Source organism: Haliotis cracherodii, unplaced genomic scaffold, assembly GCF_022045235.1.
Source record: "Haliotis cracherodii isolate W230 unplaced genomic scaffold, xgHalCrac1.p SCAF_2, whole genome shotgun sequence".
Taxonomy (NCBI): Eukaryota; Metazoa; Mollusca; class Gastropoda; order Lepetellida; family Haliotidae; genus Haliotis; species Haliotis cracherodii.
In genome coordinates this window covers 81,939,381-81,957,553 of record NW_027266275.1, presented here as the reverse complement: position 1 = coordinate 81,957,553, position 18,173 = coordinate 81,939,381, and the positions used below count along the sequence as shown (strand labels likewise).

At 42.9% G+C, this 18,173-nt stretch overlaps 1 protein-coding gene across 1 annotated transcript in view; it reads right to left on the bottom strand.

Annotated features, from left to right (window-relative positions):
* Window positions 1–10,954, bottom strand: part of LOC139468593 (serine/threonine-protein kinase SMG1-like) — a 127,178-nt gene extending 116,224 nt beyond the window's left edge. Inside the window, exon 1 of the mRNA XM_071250715.1 lies at window positions 10,503–10,954. Coding sequence (XP_071106816.1) covers window positions 10,503–10,863 — 361 coding nt within the window. The 5' untranslated portion in view covers window positions 10,864–10,954. The remainder of the gene's footprint in view (window positions 1–10,502) is intronic.
* Between the last annotated feature and the right edge of the window lie 7,219 nt (window positions 10,955–18,173).

Below are 18,173 nucleotides of genomic sequence, written 5' to 3'. Positions count from 1 at the left end.
AACCCACTCAGCCAACTAGGCTCCCTAACAAAGTCATCCATCTAACCCACTCAGCCACCAAGGCTCCTTCACAAAGTCATCCATCTAACCCACGCAGCCACCAAGGCTCCCTCACAAAGTCATCCATCTAACCCACTCAGCCACCAAGGCTCCTTCACAAAGTCATCCATCTAACCCACTCAGCCACCAAGGCTCCTTCACAAAGTCATCCATCTAACCCACTCAGCCAACTAGGCTCCCTAACAAAGTCATCCATCTAACCCACGCAGCCACCAAGGCTCCCTCACAAAGTCATCCATCTAACCCACTCAGCCACCAAGGCTCCCTAACAAAGTCATCCATCTAACCCACGCAACCACCAAGGCTCCTTCACAAAGTCATCCATCTAACCCACTCAGCCAACTAGGCTCCTTCACAAAGTCATCCATCTAACCCACTCAGCCACCAAGGCTCCTTCACAAAGTCATCCATCTAACCCACTCAGCCAACTAGGCTCCCTAACAAAGTCATCCATCTAACCCACGCAGCCACCAAGGCTCCTTCACAAAGTCATCCATCTAACCCACTCAGCCGCCAAGGCTCCTTCACAAAGTCATCCATCTAACCCACTCAGCCACCAAGGCTCCCTCACAAAGTCATCCATCTAACCCACTCAGCCACCAAGGCTCCTTCACAAAGTCATCCATCTAACCCACTCAGCCAACTAGGCTCCCTAACAAAGTCATCCATCTAACCCACTCAGCCACCAAGGCTCCCTCACAAAGTCATCCATCTAACCCACCCAGCCACCAAGGCTCCCTCACAAAGTCATCCATCTAACCCACTCAGCCACCAAGGCTCCCTCACAAAGTCATCCATCTAACCCACTCAGCCACCAAGGCTCCTTCACAAAGTCATCCATCTAACCCACTCAGCCAACTAGGCTCCCTAACAAAGTCATCCATCTAACCCACGCAGCCACCAAGGCTCCTTCACAAAGTCATCCATCTAACCCACTCAGCCGCCAAGGCTCCCTCACAAAGTCATCCATCTAACCCACGCAGCCACCAAGGCTCCTTCACAAAGTCATCCATCTAACCCACTCAGCCACCAAGGCTCCTTCACAAAGTCATCCATCTAACCCACTCAACCACCAAGGCTCCCTCACAAAGTCATCCATCTAACCCACTCAGCCAACTAGGCTCCCTCACAAAGTCATCCATCTAACCCACTCAGCAACCAAGGCTCCTTCACAAAGTCATCCATCTAACCCACTCAGCCACCAAGGCTCCCTCACAAAGTCATCCATCTAACCCACTCAGCCAACTAGGCTCCTTCACAAAGTCATCCATCTAACCCACTCAGCCACCAAGGCTCTCACAAAGTCATCCATCTAACCCACTCAGCCACCAAGGCTCTTTCACAAAGTCATCCATCTAACCAACTCAGCCACTGAGGCTCCTTCACAAAGTCATCCATCTAACCCACTCAGCCACCGAGGCTCCCTCACAAAGTCATCCATCTAACCCACTCAGCCACCGAGGCTCCCTCACAAAGTCATCCATCTAACCCACTCAGCCGCCAAGGCTCCCTCACAAAGTCATCCATCTAACCCACGCAGCCACCAAGGCTCCTTCACAAAGTCATCCATCTAACCCACTCAGCCACCAAGGCTCCTTCACAAAGTCATCCATCTAACCCACTCAACCACCAAGGCTCCTTCACAAAGTCATCCATCTAACCCACCCAGCCACCAAGGCTCCCTCACAAAGTCATCCATCTAACCCACTCAGCCAACTAGGCTCCCTCACAAAGTCATCCATCTAACCCACTCAGCCACCGAGGCTCCTTCACAAAGTCATCCATCTAACCCACTCAGCCACCAAGGCTCCCTCACAAAGTCATCCATCTAACCCACTCAGCCAACTAGGCTCCTTCACAAAGTCATCCATCTAACCCACGCAGCCACCAAGGCTCCTTCACAAAGTCATCCATCTAACCCACTCAGCCGCCAAGGCTCCTTCACAAAGTCATCCATCTAACCCACTCAGCCACCAAGGCTCCCTCACAAAGTCATCCATCTAACCCACTCAGCCACCAAGGCTCCTTCACAAAGTCATCCATCTAACCCACTCAGCCAACTAGGCTCCCTAACAAAGTCATCCATCTAACCCACTCAGCCACCAAGGCTCCCTCACAAAGTCATCCATCTAACCCACCCAGCCACCAAGGCTCCCTCACAAAGTCATCCATCTAACCCACTCAGCCACCAAGGCTCCCTCACAAAGTCATCCATCTAACCCACTCAGCCACCAAGGCTCCTTCACAAAGTCATCCATCTAACCCACTCAGCCAACTAGGCTCCCTAACAAAGTCATCCATCTAACCCACGCAGCCACCAAGGCTCCTTCACAAAGTCATCCATCTAACCCACTCAGCCGCCAAGGCTCCCTCACAAAGTCATCCATCTAACCCACGCAGCCACCAAGGCTCCTTCACAAAGTCATCCATCTAACCCACTCAGCCACCAAGGCTCCTTCACAAAGTCATCCATCTAACCCACTCAACCACCAAGGCTCCCTCACAAAGTCATCCATCTAACCCACTCAGCCAACTAGGCTCCCTCACAAAGTCATCCATCTAACCCACTCAGCAACCAAGGCTCCTTCACAAAGTCATCCATCTAACCCACTCAGCCACCAAGGCTCCCTCACAAAGTCATCCATCTAACCCACTCAGCCAACTAGGCTCCTTCACAAAGTCATCCATCTAACCCACTCAGCCACCAAGGCTCTCACAAAGTCATCCATCTAACCCACTCAGCCACCAAGGCTCTTTCACAAAGTCATCCATCTAACCAACTCAGCCACTGAGGCTCCTTCACAAAGTCATCCATCTAACCCACTCAGCCACCGAGGCTCCCTCACAAAGTCATCCATCTAACCCACTCAGCCACCGAGGCTCCCTCACAAAGTCATCCATCTAACCCACTCAGCCGCCAAGGCTCCCTCACAAAGTCATCCATCTAACCCACGCAGCCACCAAGGCTCCTTCACAAAGTCATCCATCTAACCCACTCAGCCACCAAGGCTCCTTCACAAAGTCATCCATCTAACCCACTCAACCACCAAGGCTCCTTCACAAAGTCATCCATCTAACCCACCCAGCCACCAAGGCTCCCTCACAAAGTCATCCATCTAACCCACTCAGCCAACTAGGCTCCCTCACAAAGTCATCCATCTAACCCACTCAGCCACCGAGGCTCCTTCACAAAGTCATCCATCTAACCCACTCAGCCACCAAGGCTCCCTCACAAAGTCATCCATCTAACCCACTCAGCCAACTAGGCTCCTTCACAAAGTCATCCATCTAACCCACTCAGCCACCAAGGCTCCTTCACAAAGTCATCCATCTAACCCACTCAGCCAACTAGGCTCCCTCACAAAGTCATCCATCTAACCCACTCAGCCACCAAGGCTCCCTAACAAAGTCATCCATCTAACCCACTCAGCCACCAAGGCTCCTTCACAAAGTCATCCATCTAACCCACTCAGCCAACTAGGCTCCCTCACAAAGTCATCCATCTAACCCACGCAGCCACCAAGGTTTCCTCACAAAGTCATCCATCTAACCCACTCAGCCACCAAGGCTCCTTCACAAAGTCATCCATCTAACCCACTCAGCCACCAAGGCTCCCTCACAAAGTCATCCATCTAACCCACTCAGCCACAAGTAATTAGAATGCTGACTTGATTGTGTTCTGGCAATTTGGTGTGGGTTCAAAATATATGCACACAGGGCAACAACAATGCCTTCAAAATTAAAGTCTAACCAATCTATTTTTAAGCTTCAACAATTGTAAACACAGAGTAACTGACCATTCTGTCCAATTGAAACGCCAAATATTGTGTGAACTTCATGTTAAAAACTTTTGTACTGCTGCAGATCATGCAGATATCATAAATATGTAGTATTTGGGGATCAGGGAAATAGACCAGGGTTGCATTGTCAATCATCTTTGATCATTGGTCAATGACCAGTTCCTTTCAACATGTTCAACATGTTCAACTGACCTTCTCTATATGATGTATAACATATCAGAGATTTATATAGACCTGCTCTGAGGCTGATATTCGGCCCCAAGTCTGCAGCTAAAGTCATTCAAAATTCCCAAATTGGAATCATAGATTTCCCAATTCATTATGATTCATTTACTAACTAATAACCAAGTTAGCGGTAGACAAATGGTAGAAACAAATAGTTTCAGTCCAATAGTCCTTATAATGATAACATATACCCTGGTACCAAAACTCTAAAAAATGGCAAATATCTACTCGTCCTTATGATACCTTTACTATTGGGCACTTTGGTAAGGACTATGGGACTAGTCCAAATTTCTAACGCTGCAAGTCATGGTTTTGGAGTGGTAACCTGTAAGTCCCTACATCATGTACATATATCATGACCAGAGGACATCTATGTACAATCACATATGTCAACCAGAAATGACGCTATGGAAGAACAATGTTTTATTGTAAAACATAAGATTGCTAGCAATAAATTGCAAAAAGCAATGAAGAACAAAGCAAAGTTTATCTCACAATAAAACATTGTTCTATTATAAAATCATTTCTGGAAATCTGAATATGCCCTTGCGACTTGATGTCATATATTGGACGACGTTATTTTTGAGAGGATGAGTTGTTCCCTATAGATGCAGCAGTGGCCGAACAATTGCATCGAAAAGTGGAAGAGACATGACAATAGGTATTAGGAGAAAAGGTACAGACAATTGACATGAGAATTGTGAGAATATGCGGGACATACCAAACTTAACCCACCCGTTCTTTGACTTGTCTGAGATTGCTGAGGTCGGATTCTATTCAGGGAGTCATCATTATTAAAATATGTTTGAACATTTTATCATCATCCTCAAAGAGGCTGTACATGATGTTGATATCTCACATAAGAAATACGTAAATGACTCGTGGTTGTTTATCATACAGTAAAACCCTCCACCCTCATGGTTTATTCTCACTGCAGTGTTATTGTACGATAAATAACTATAACTCGTTGTTTATTTCTAAAATAAATATCTTAAAGAAATGTCATTAATCATGTTAACCGGCAATAATTTCACATTTCTAAAGCATGTTTAGATATATGTTGTAAATATCATCTTGAACAAAGTTAACCACGTTAACAGTAGTTGTGTCTAGAATATGTACAGCACTGAAGAATTGTAGGCATGCTGTGTGATCATGATAAGCATTAGTGATAAGAACAAGTCAATTAACAGCTGTTACAAAAATACTATTGTCAACAATGTGGACGAATGCCATGGCAATTGACATGTAAATTATTCAAGAATTACATGCAGTTTATGGATTCTCTAAATCAAAAACAAAATTCATATTTAATGTTACTGATTTGACATTTGTATGTCAGAATGTTCAAGCTCAAGTAACAGTACTGGAAAAGCTACCCTACCATCGAAAGTAGGGTAAAACTCTGTACAATGACTGTCAGCATGTTCATTGCTCCACGAATCATAGTTAGGCTCCTCCAATCCCTGCTCCAGCCCATCAATGTCAATCATGTCAATTTCAGTTACATAATGTTGACAAAACTCCATAGCAGGGCCATATCTTCCACCTTGCTATCACCACCACAACATACAAGTCCCAATGTTAAACAGTCCACTGTCAGTGTTACGAGGTCAGGTTACACCTCAGCCATATGCTACACGACCCACATCCATATGTCAGCTTCAAACAGTCCCAGTTGCAGTCTTCACTGCCGTGCATTTTCCAATTAAACCTGTGTCAGCAAAGGGAACAATGCATTGATTGCTGTACCTGTGCTCATGTCATACTGACATGCAGGTGTGTACATTCAGTCCAGCTTGAAATGTACATGCATTTGACAAGTGTCTATGTGAGGCACAGTGGAATATATTCAGTCCAGCTTGAAATGTACATGCAATCGACAACTGTCTATGTGAGGCACAGAGGAAATACACACAGTCAATACTGCAGTGGTTACAACCTGTGCTAACAGATAGCAGTGTGGGAACACACACATCTGTTCATTTATAATACATATATACTTTGTATTAACAGCCAATAGGAACACACAGTCAGGGACACCTGTTGATAAACGTGGCGACAGGTTTACTTGTTATGAAGATCATCCTTGGAACATTGGTGACAACGCTTCTGCAGGGATACTAACACGAGATTAACCGATGCATGCCTATAAACATATGTACGTATTACTTTGTTATAAATTAATAACCACAGTGAAGCAGAATTCGTCACAAACATGAAACGATATGAAATCACATAGTGACCTAGAAAAATAGCTGTTAGCAATATTGATCACACAGACTCATGAACATGTTCAGAGATAAACCTGATGATGTATCATGTGTATGTCTGGGAGGTTACTTTTGACAGAAATCTGAAATCATGGAAATGTTTATATTGGTTTGATTTGTTTATTTTGAACTGAACAATTCAACAAAGGTGACCAAAAAATCAAACTGAGGAACTTTGGTGAGAAAGACATACAGCTGGAAAAAGTTGAGCACCATCCCTTGTCTACTTGCATATATTCCCAATTCAATTGTATGTTTAGGAAATATGTACATGTGACACTGATCTCAGTTTGATGAATGTCTACCATGTCTACAATACCAGCAATGTAGAGAAACAGAGGAGGCAACAACACAGCTAAATAACTACTGCCAGGGAACAGCTGCAAAATATGGCATTAGACATGTTAGAAATTTAATTTTGGTTTTAATATTTCAATCTGAGTACATGTATTTTAACATGGTTTAACATTGCGTCTAAGACTATTGCACTGTGAGTGAGTGAGTGAGTTTGTGAGTGAGCGAGCGAGCGTGCGTGCGTGCGAGAGAGAGACACCATACTGCAGTTTAAGAGTGAATACCCCACTCACACAACAGACTGTCTCTGAGCCCGACCAGTCCTTGTTTCAGCTCCTTAATGCCATGCCGAGCACCAGGCAGGGTAACAACAAGTACCATCTTTAACGTCTTTTAGCATGACGTGACCAGAGACTGAACCCCAGACCTTCCGCTCTCCATGCGGGCGCTCTGTACCAGTTGACCACGGAGGCGGTCTAGTTCGTTAGAAACTAAGTATCTTGTTTAAATGGAAATATGTAGTAAGTGGTGCTTTATTTTCAGGAGTATAGTTAGCATGATTAGGTTATAACATGTATCATGATGTTTAATGCTGCTCTCAGCAATATTCCAGCTATATGACGTCAGTCTGTAACTAATCGAGTCTGGACCAGACAATCCAGTGATTGACATCATGAGTTTTGATCTATGCAAATGGGATACAATGACATGCATCAACCAAGTCAGCGAGCCTGACTAACCGATCCCATCAGTCACCTCTTACGACAAGCACAGTGGCCTGTTACGACAAGCATGGGTTGCTGAAGACTATTCTACCCCGGATCTTCAGGGGTGTATCATGATGTATACATGTCACATGTTATATGACCAGGCTGACTGTACTGTCACCAATCCTGCTGGTTGCTTGCCTTCATGTGATATTTGACTGCCTTAGTAATCATGTTGATGCCATCATGGCTATCCCTCTACATATTGAATGCTGTCTAAATCCATTATCTGATCAAAATTTGTCAAAGTCATCATCTTGAAAAACGGCTGGTAGCAACTAAAGCATCACATGACCTGATCACCTCAATCATGTTAATTCTAGCCTGTGACCCAATTGATAATCCTGATATAAGTGATAATCCTGATAATGTGGACATGGTTGATAACATGAACTATTTTGACAGCAGGATTTAAAATTAGCTACAGTCCTCTACTAGTGTTAGTCTGTTATTAAGTTTAACTATGTACTTGTACATGTCCTGGTTCTTTAAAATGAATGAATGTTTTAGTGCTTCTTCATTGGTCCTTCACAAAGTAATAACATGACAAGCATGGGATGCTCTACTTTTCCATTCTTCAGTGAAAATAACTATCTTAATCACATCCCTTGCCCCAACACAGCGAATAATGATGACACTGCCATATCCAATACTGAGGATGGACACGTATCAACATCTTAAAAGGATTTCAGATTGGTTCATTTTCAAAAACATTGACTGATCATGCTGATTGTTATCCTAACTGTCCTTCATATCATTTTCAAATTTTGTATTGATATAGAATGTCACTATTATGCAGATAAAATTTTGAGAATATCTTGACGTCATTTGTTTGCAGCAAAATCACTGTTTAACTTTGTAAATAGAGGTTATCACGCGAGTGTGTTTGGGGATGGTAAATATCCTGCATTAGGAATAAACATTGTATTTAGCAAGCCTTGGCGAGCTAAATACATAGTGTTTATTCCTAATACAGGATATTTACCATCCCCAAACACACTCGCGTGATAACCTCTTTATCATATAATGTCATTCTTCAATTCTGTGCTTTAAAATCGCTTTCCCTCTCTCACAAATATTACCGAAACATTGCGAGTTTTCCTGGAATGTTTTCCTTATACAGTGGCGAAGCAACATATATGCAAAACAACAGTTGTTTTTAATTGCCTTTCGCGGCAATCCATCCGTCTGTCCGCTAGAGTAACTGCCCTTTGTCAAAGGGAAGCTACTCTAACGTTAGTCTATGAGACATCACATCCACGGTCAGACGTTGTTGACAGCCGCTCTGTCCTGTTATAACGTTAAGAAGTGTAGTCAGATGTACACACAGCGACAAATTGAAACAAGGTAACAATTCAAACATATTTCGGCAAAATCCAACTATTTTAATTTGTGGAGAAGGTTTCAAGCCGCAGAGGTCTACAAGCACAGATATGGCTACTGATCCGGGCTTGGCTAGGCCTCGTGCCCTCGAAATTTATATCTCCAAAGTTGCCATCACTTATAAAATGCCTTAGCTACGTCACAGTTAGACACTGATTTTCAGTATATTAGACTGTTCTTTTGATAATAATAGCAATTATCCCTGTACTTTATCCAGATTCCCGATGGTTAATTCTGACTCGATCGCCGAATGACGAGGGCAACACCATGTTTGTTTATAAACAGTGAAAGTAGTCCTACTTGACCTTTGATATTTGCATCTCTATCCGCATATGACCCCTACGGATATCGTTTTTATCCGTTGGCTTTATCCTGCCGAGAAACCTACCCATTATATGATAAATAGATGGTATTGAACATGTTGGATGATTGAGTCAGTCACACTGTAGTCTACATCATGTCAACAGAGTTGCAAATCAAAAATTCACTTTTATCACATCTCAAAACTTTAGTATACACACAATTTTCATTTCAAATTGTGGCGATGCAGTTAAGTGATACTTCCAAATGAATTGACTGTTGTAATGGAACATGTGTTGATACTGACTGCCATATCTCTCCCACTTTTGGGTGTGATCGTTCAGCTATTGCGTTCATCTGTCCAGCTACATCTATGGGGAAGAACTCACAAGACACTTCCCTCTAAAAAAATAACATCATCCAGTTTACGTCATCAAGTTGCGAGCACATGTTCGAATCTCCAGAAATAAGGTCACATCAATTTTCTGATATGAGCCCATTATTTGAACATTTCAAATATTCCAGAGGTACACCCACACTCGCACTACATGATACTGTAATCATTAAATCAATGGCTTGGTGAAGAAATGACGTTGACAACGGATGAATAGTCAGAGAAGGGCAACAGCAGTCATGTTATTTGACTGCAGTATTTTGCTACATGCTCTATGCTGAGCAGCAGGTGTGGTCGAAAAATGTTTGAAAGATTGCTCATTCCTGTGGCTGGAGACAGCCATAACTCATAGGGCACAAACACATGCCTCGAACAATTTTGTGGCTGCTGTAGTACGAATACTGTAGTTTGTATATGTTTGGGATAACCCTGCAGCATGTGTGATGGTTGACACTATTTTGCCGTATTTCTTCACATCTTCAATTCCCCATTTTTGAAACTTTCACCAATCATTGATATTAATGTAGATGCACCATATTGATTGACAGGAATGATTGAACAATGTTAGAAAGGAAACTTTAGATCAGGGGGTTGGTAATTTGAACGTCAAGACGTCAGACCATTATGACATAACACAGAAAGTGTACTTTATCGCAGGATAAAGTACTGTCGACACCCATAATATTTTGGCAAAGCATCTTAGAATCATTACTACTGAGGCAAGTGGTAAAAAAAATAGCTTAATATGTAAGCACTTAGTATATATAAAGTCACCACATGTCACCCCTCCATCAAGTTTATGTTAGTAATATACCCAAAATAGGGGAAACGATAGGAAATCTGTCCTGGTCTGGATTTTACCGGTGTAACGAATTCTGCGAACAGGGTATTTTCGTTTCGAACATGTTACCTCTTATGCACGCTTTTTGTTCTGTGGACATACTGGAACACAATCGCATACACACGTTACTAAAATCAACAGCTGTGATAATGTTAATGAACAAACCTATTGTCTTTTTCTCTGACAGAGATGAAGTTGTTTGGGGTGGCGGAGGAGCACCCGACTTTGTGTCGTATCTGCGGAAGCCTTTGGCGTTAGAATTAAAATTTCGTTCATCTTCCCGTCGAGGTTTGGGTCCACCATTCTTGTATAGACCTCTACCCTTTGGCGGAGGCCTTGGCGAGGTCTTCCTGTCAAAGGAACGAGCTTTGGGGTCATATTTCGAGGCAGTCGAGACCTTTTCGGGACTTCCACTTTCGCTCAAGTTGGATCGTGAATTTTCACCCGACCCATTCGCTGACTTGTCATGGTTTTTATCCAAATTTTCTTGTGATTTTTGCTTAACTCCACCAGACTTGTCACTCATTACACGTATTGTGGCTCAAACTATCATAATGTCAGAAGTTTTACATATCAGTCAGTTGAAGTTGCAACCTACAATCCGCCATTACTTCTTGACAGCTGTAACGCACACATTTATTCAAGGCTTGTCATTGGTCAAAATGAAGCGGGGAATCCTCAGTTCTAAAAATAGCGCAACGCCAGTTAAAGATCTGACAAGCATGAGCTGTGTTTTCTCAGCTGACCATATAGATATATTTACCTTCTGTACGGTTAACCGACGTGGTGTAACAGAAAGCAAACCACAATCCATGATTCATTTGACATTACCAAATAACGCAAAGAAAATATGTTTCATTTAGTAGATTCTAAGGAATAGTTCGATCAACCCCGGTCCCAAAAAATATTTAGAAATTACTAAAAGTCGATGATCAGGTCTTATTCCTGGTACCGTATTCGACGTAATAAGCGCCTTGGGCGCTCTCAAAATTAGAAAGGGGGGGCTCTTAATATTAGAATATTATTTTGGTGGAAAAAAAACAGAGTTAAAAGATAAAGTTCGTGGTGTATGCTGACAGCCTGAAATGTTTATATACGACAGATATATTTTCCAGAAATTATTTGCCCATAAAGGATGCATATAACACACAAGTGCGTATTATACGCGAATAAATAAGTCTTGTGTACATTGATCAATCGGAAGGGGTGCTAATTGGGTTTGTTCACTAGCCAATATATTAGCAAATATCGCCGTGTGCGCTTATTAGAGAGGGGCGCTTATTACGTCGAATACGGTATATGAAATTTGCTTCTGACGCCGACTGCATGCAAGAACAAACAGCTTCCGGAAGTCCTTCAACCCTTTTAACTAATATTTCAGCTTGACATGCTGCAAGTCCATATTACCGTACTTATTGAAAAATAGGTTCGTAGTCATCATGTTTTTTTTATAATAATAATTTGGAAGACCTTTGAGACTCTATAGTATTATCGTATCTTATCTTATGTAATTGTAAAGACCATTGCCTGTTGTCGGTCTTATAGTGAGTGAATCCTTGATATGTTACGCCGGCAACAATATTCACAACTATATCACGACAGCCTGAACATAAGTAAATCTTGACCGGTGGTTGATGGCATGAGCAACAATCCAAGCAGTCGAGGCACAATGACACATACAGTCAGGTCACGCATATTGACAGTCAACCCTTATTATTCGTCATACATCTAGGGTATTCCCCTCTGGATCTCTACGAGGCATCAATGATGATATAGACCGCGCATGTGCTCAATAACACAATCGAACACATACTTTGAAAAATGTTGGGGTTAAATTCACGACGGGCAATGCACATGCATTTTCAAGGGAAATAAAGGACTGCTTGACCCATTTTATTCACGACAGTTCTTGTGGCACTAATGTCATATAGATTTTTTTAAACGGGCTCCAATTTTCAAAAGGCTTTTGATTGTTATCAGGAACTCATTAGATGTACGTTGGAAACAAATACCTCAGAGTTTCATACACAGGTTTCGAAATCGATTTATATTCGGCTTCGAAGAAAATGCGTACATAGTTTTAAAGGTTTAAAATATATATTTACATATAAAAGGGGGTGTACAGATGAACAAAGCCTTTTTATGTCCAAGATCCTTAAGACTACTTCTTGCATGGTACTCGCGTGGTCCAGCCGTCTTACGTTAGTCTAACGCCGCTTTGAACAGTATTTCAGCGATGTCGGGACGTGTTAGTTTAATTAAAATGTTTGTTTGTTTGTTGTTTAACGCCGCACTCAGCAATATTCTAGCTATATGACAGCGATCCGTAAATAATCGCGTCTCGACCAGACAATCTAGTGATTGACATGATGAGCATCGATCCACGCAATTGGGATACGATGACATGAATCAACCAAGTCAGCGAGCCAAACCACCCGATCCCGTTAGTTGCCTCTTACGATAAGCATAGTCGCTTTTTACGGCCAGCATGGGTTGCTAAAGAGCTATTCTCTACCCGGATCTTCACGGGGTTTCTTTATCATAGGGCGTTTTTATATAGAAGCACGCAGCTCAAAACGTTTCTCTCTTTCTTCGAAGATTCAAAGTACACATGTGTTTACTGAGTTGGAAGTGAAACACGGAAGCTGCCCTGCTCTGTTGTGTTGTTTACACTATGAACTATGAAGTCCATGTATAGCATCATTTATTTTGAGCTATTGATGACGTGTATAACAGTTTCCAAATATTGTCATTTCATAAACGGCACAACACTGTTTACCCTCGCTGTGAGGTTGACATTTTGCCAAAGCGAACTTTATTACTGACTCAGTTTCACCCTTGTTTGCCGCAGTTTTACTTGAATACCGCACTCAGACACAGTATACTGACTCCGAGCCGACCAGTCCTTGTTTGCCGCAGTTTAACATGAATACCGCACTCAGACACAGTATACTGACTCCGAGCCCACCAGTCCTTGTTTGCCGCAGTTTTACATGAATACCGCACTCAGACACAGTATACTGACTCCGAGCCGACCAGTCCTTGTTTGCCGCAGTTTAACATGAATACCGCAGTCAGACACAGTACACTGACTCCGAGCCCACCAGTCCTTGTTTGCCGCAGTTTTACTTGAATACCCCACTCAGACACAGTATACTGACTCCGAGCCGACCAGTCCTTGTTTGCCGCAGTTTAACATGAATACCGCACTCAGCCACAGTATACTGACTCCGAGCCGACCAGTCCTTGTTTGCCGCAGTTTAACATGAATACCGCACTCAGACACAGTATACTGACTCCGAGCCCACCAGTCCTTGTTTGCCGCAGTTTCACATGAATACCGCACTCAGACACAGTACACTGACTCCGAGCCGACCAGTCCTTGTTTGCCGCAGTTTTACATGAATACCCCACTCAGACACAGTACACTGACTCCGAGCCGACCAGTCCTTGTTTGCCGCAGTTTTACATGAATACCCCACTCAGACACAGTACACTGACTCCGAGCCGACCAGTCCTTGTTTGCCGCAGTTTTACTTGAATACCCCACTCAGACACAGTACACTGACTCCGAGCCGACCAGTCCTTGTTTGCAGCAGTTTTACTTGAATACCGCACTCAGACACAGTACACTGACTCCGAGCCGACCAGTCCTTGTTTGCCGCAGTTTTACTTGAATACCCCACTCAGACACAGTACACTGACTCCGAGCCCACCAGTCCTTGTTTGCCGCAGTTTTACTTGAATACCGCACTCAGACACAGTGTACTGACTCCGAGCCGACCAGTCCTTGTTTGCCGCAGTTTTACTTGAATACCCCACTCAGACACAGTGTACTGACTCCGAGCCCACCAGTCCTTGTTTGCCGCAGTTTTACTTGAATACCGCACTCAGACACAGTATACTGACTCCGAGCCCACCAGTCCCTGTTTGCCGCAGTTTTACTTGAATACCCCACTCAGACACAGTACACTGACTCCGAGCCGACCAGTCCTTGTTTGCCGCAGTTTTACTTGAATACCCCACTCAGACACAGTATACTGACTCCGAGCCCACCAGTCCTTGTTTGCCGCAGTTTTACTTGAATACCGCACTCAGACACAGTATACTGACTCCGAGCCGACCAATCCTTGTTTGCCGCAGTTTTACTTGAATACCCCACTCAGACACAGTACACTGACTCCGAGCCCACCAGTCCTTGTTTGCCGCAGTTTTACATGAATACCCCACTCAGACACAGTATACTGACTCCGAGCCGACCAGTCCTTGTTTGCCGCAGTTTTACTTGAATACCCCACTCAGACACAGTACACTGACTCCGGGCCGACCAGTCCTTGTTTGCCGCAGTTTTACTTGAATACCCCACTCAGACACAGTACACTGACTCCGAGCCCACCAGTCCTTGTTTTAGCCTCTTAATGCCGAGCGCCAGGCAGGGTAACAACAAGTATAATCTTTTAACGGTCATTGACATGAGGCGGCGGGTCAGACATGAAAGCGAAGGGACATGTTATATCCGTTACGTCGGGACAAATAATATAATGTTTTTATCCATATGTTTACAACTTCGCAAGTACATTGTATTTGGTCATGTAAAAGTGTTGTTAAGAGATAACTTCAAAATTAAAACTCAAAGGTTAACCCGGAAATCGGTACACACAGAACTAAAATGTGAAATCCCTAAATAACCACACAAGATCGGCGGACGTTGGTAGACGGCGGACGGTTTTGTGCAGAAAACAAATGGAAAAACGTGATTTAAATCTGACAACTGTCTCTGTTGTTATGGAATAAGTTGAGCTAAATTCATATAAATCATGTTCAACACCTCAGAATGTTTAAACCTCATAGTATCCTCCTCAGCCAAATCATCCAACTTCACATATTCACTGGTCGACTCAGACCTACCATGATATTCTTTTATCACATTCAAATTCCACGACCATTTTTTGTTTTCAGCGGCCTGGAGTTTGTTTGTAATCCGACTTATGAACACGTCAAAACAACAGTTATTAATATTTGTTTAATAATGAAATAAACGACTCGTGGTCGTCGTTTATCGTACAGTAAAACACTGCAGGGAAAATAAACCACGTGACAGGCACGAGTCGCTATTCGGCTTGTCCCGGAATAAAACGAGTTGGTCACGAGTGACCGAGAGTGTGACGAACGTGTCACGCGCTGGGAAGAGGCTTGTCGGACTGTATTCGGGGAGTCATCAATGAAATGTTTTTAAAAGCTTGTACAATCTATAGACATTCTTAAAAAGGCTGTAAATATCTTATATAAGAAATAAACGACGAGTGGGAGTTGTTTATCGTACAATAAAACTCTGCAGGGAGAATAAACCATGAGGGGCGACAGCCTAAAGAAGCGCTCGTAAAATATATCTGAAAGGAATTATTCCCTGAACGTGGTACCTTCTTATAAACCACATAACTTCACCTCAATCGTGCATTTATGTGGTCCCGTGGTCCTGTGGTTAGAGTGCTTGACCTACTGATCAGTTGTGGGTTCGATTCCTGTCATCCATTATCAGGAAGTTTTATTCCTTGTCTTTGATTTAGGAACATGAACTCAACTCCTCAAGTTTTACCCCCCCCCCCCCCCCCCCCCCCTCAAAAGAAAAAGAAAGAAGAAGAAGAAAAGAAAAAGACCAAACAAAACAACAACAACAAAAAAACACAACAAAAACACACAGCAAAACAAAACAAAACTAAACATAATTCAATAAACAAAAAAACAAAGAACCGTCCAAAACAGTGGTAAACTAACACTACAGCCCTATCGCCAGGACTGAAATTTCTATCTTTGGATTTTTCATACAAATTTAATCGTCGCAAAATCTGCACAAACATCGTCGATGATTGGTTGACCTCTCAACTTCCAGGTTTTCTTGCAACATACGAGCAAGAAAACATTTCCAATGCCGACGAAACTCCCATCTAAAATCTGAGAAATATAGTGGGGGGAAGAAATCCAAGGACAGAATAACTCTGTTAGTAGCAGCAAATATGACGGGCACAGAAAAACTGGAATTGCTCGTGATTGGAAAATCTCAGAATGCCAATCACCTACCGTGCCAACACAAAAGCTTGGATGACAGGTGAAATATTCACTGATTGGATTAGAGATCTAGATAAGAGCATGGCCAAACAAAAACGAAACGTTTTGTTTGTAGACAATTGCCCTGCGCACTCTACTGTTTCAAATCTGACGAACATTAAACTTGTGTTTCTGACACCAAACACAACATCGAAGATCCAACCGATGGACCAAGGGATTATCGCCAATTTCAAACAACACTACAAGCAGCAGCAGTGAGTGAGTGAGTGAGTTAAAGTTTAACGTCACATCGGCAATATTTCAGCCATATCGTGACGAAACAAGATTTGACATTAACAATATATATTAAACTGTATACAATTCTGCCGACGAAGGGCAGTATAATAACTGGAATATCACAGATTTACATAAAACTAGTTAGAGAACATGTAAAAATATATTATCATTTTACAACACAATATAACAACAGGCTATAGATCGCCAACAACTGAAGGTAGATCACCACGCTTGGGTCCATGGGGACTTACAGTACTTTTGCTACCTGCATGGACCCCAGCTGGATTTACATCATCCCTTCAGGTGTTGGCGATGGCTGACAAATGTAGCCACACATTACAATAATACATATGCTACGATTATAAAACGTGGTAGAAATAAATATACATTGAAAGACGTGGTCTTAGAAACCCTCTCCAGGGGAGAATAATTTGACACAACTTGAACTCCCTTCGAGGGCACAGCCGCGGCCAATATCAGTTATCAAATTTATTTTACCAATTATAAAAACCACATTATATACAAAACATATCAATCAAAATTTATGTAATAAGTCTATTTCCTTTAAAATGTCAATAATTAAACACGCACTGATATTAAAAAGATCCTTGAAGGATGAAACTTTGAAATAAACTGGGCGACAAAAGAAAGTATAGGTCGAGTTCCATGATCGATAAAAAAATAACAAGAAGAGGTTTTGTTGTGAATTATAATATAATCTAGGGAGGGGTAACAAATGACTGATCAACCACAGTTTGAATGAAATTGTGCAGTCACAGGTAATGTAAGCTCAAGGTAAACAATGGTGGGGTAAGAAATTTCATTTTCAAAAGTTGTCTGAAATGTCACCAAAACATTGTCAGACACACTACATGTTCATTGTCGACACAGTTGCCTCCAGTAGCGTGTATGACCTCCAGTTGCCTCAATGCATGCTGTGATACGCCGCCTCATCGATGACGTCAGTCTTCTGATGACGTGAACTGGAATCCGTTGCCATTCGTCTCTCAGGGCCTGCTGCAATTCTTGTCTGTTGACGGGAGGCTGATGACGTGTCTGTCAAGATGGTCCCACAGATGTTCAATAGGATTCAAATCGAGTGAATGGGCAGGCCAGGGCAAAACGTCAACGTTCTACTGCCAAACGTTCCCCTCTGCGTCGATAAACTCGTTCTCTGCCGTCATTTCGATACAAGTTAAACCGACTTTCATCAGTAAACAGCACGCGACGCCAATTTCTCAGCGTCGAACCTGCCTCGCCCATCGCAGTCTCAGGCGTCGATGTTGAGCAGTCAGTACCATTCCTCGGAAAGGACGATACGGTCGGATTCCAGCAGCACGAAGTCGTCGTAGTACTGTACGCTGGCTAATTGGATGTCCCAAAGCTGTTGCTGCCGACGCCGTCGCAGTTACGAATCTGTTTCGCAGGTGAATGAGCCGTATCTGACCGTCTCCCAGTGGTCGGGGTTGTCCGGTTCTAGGCCTGTCCTGTGTC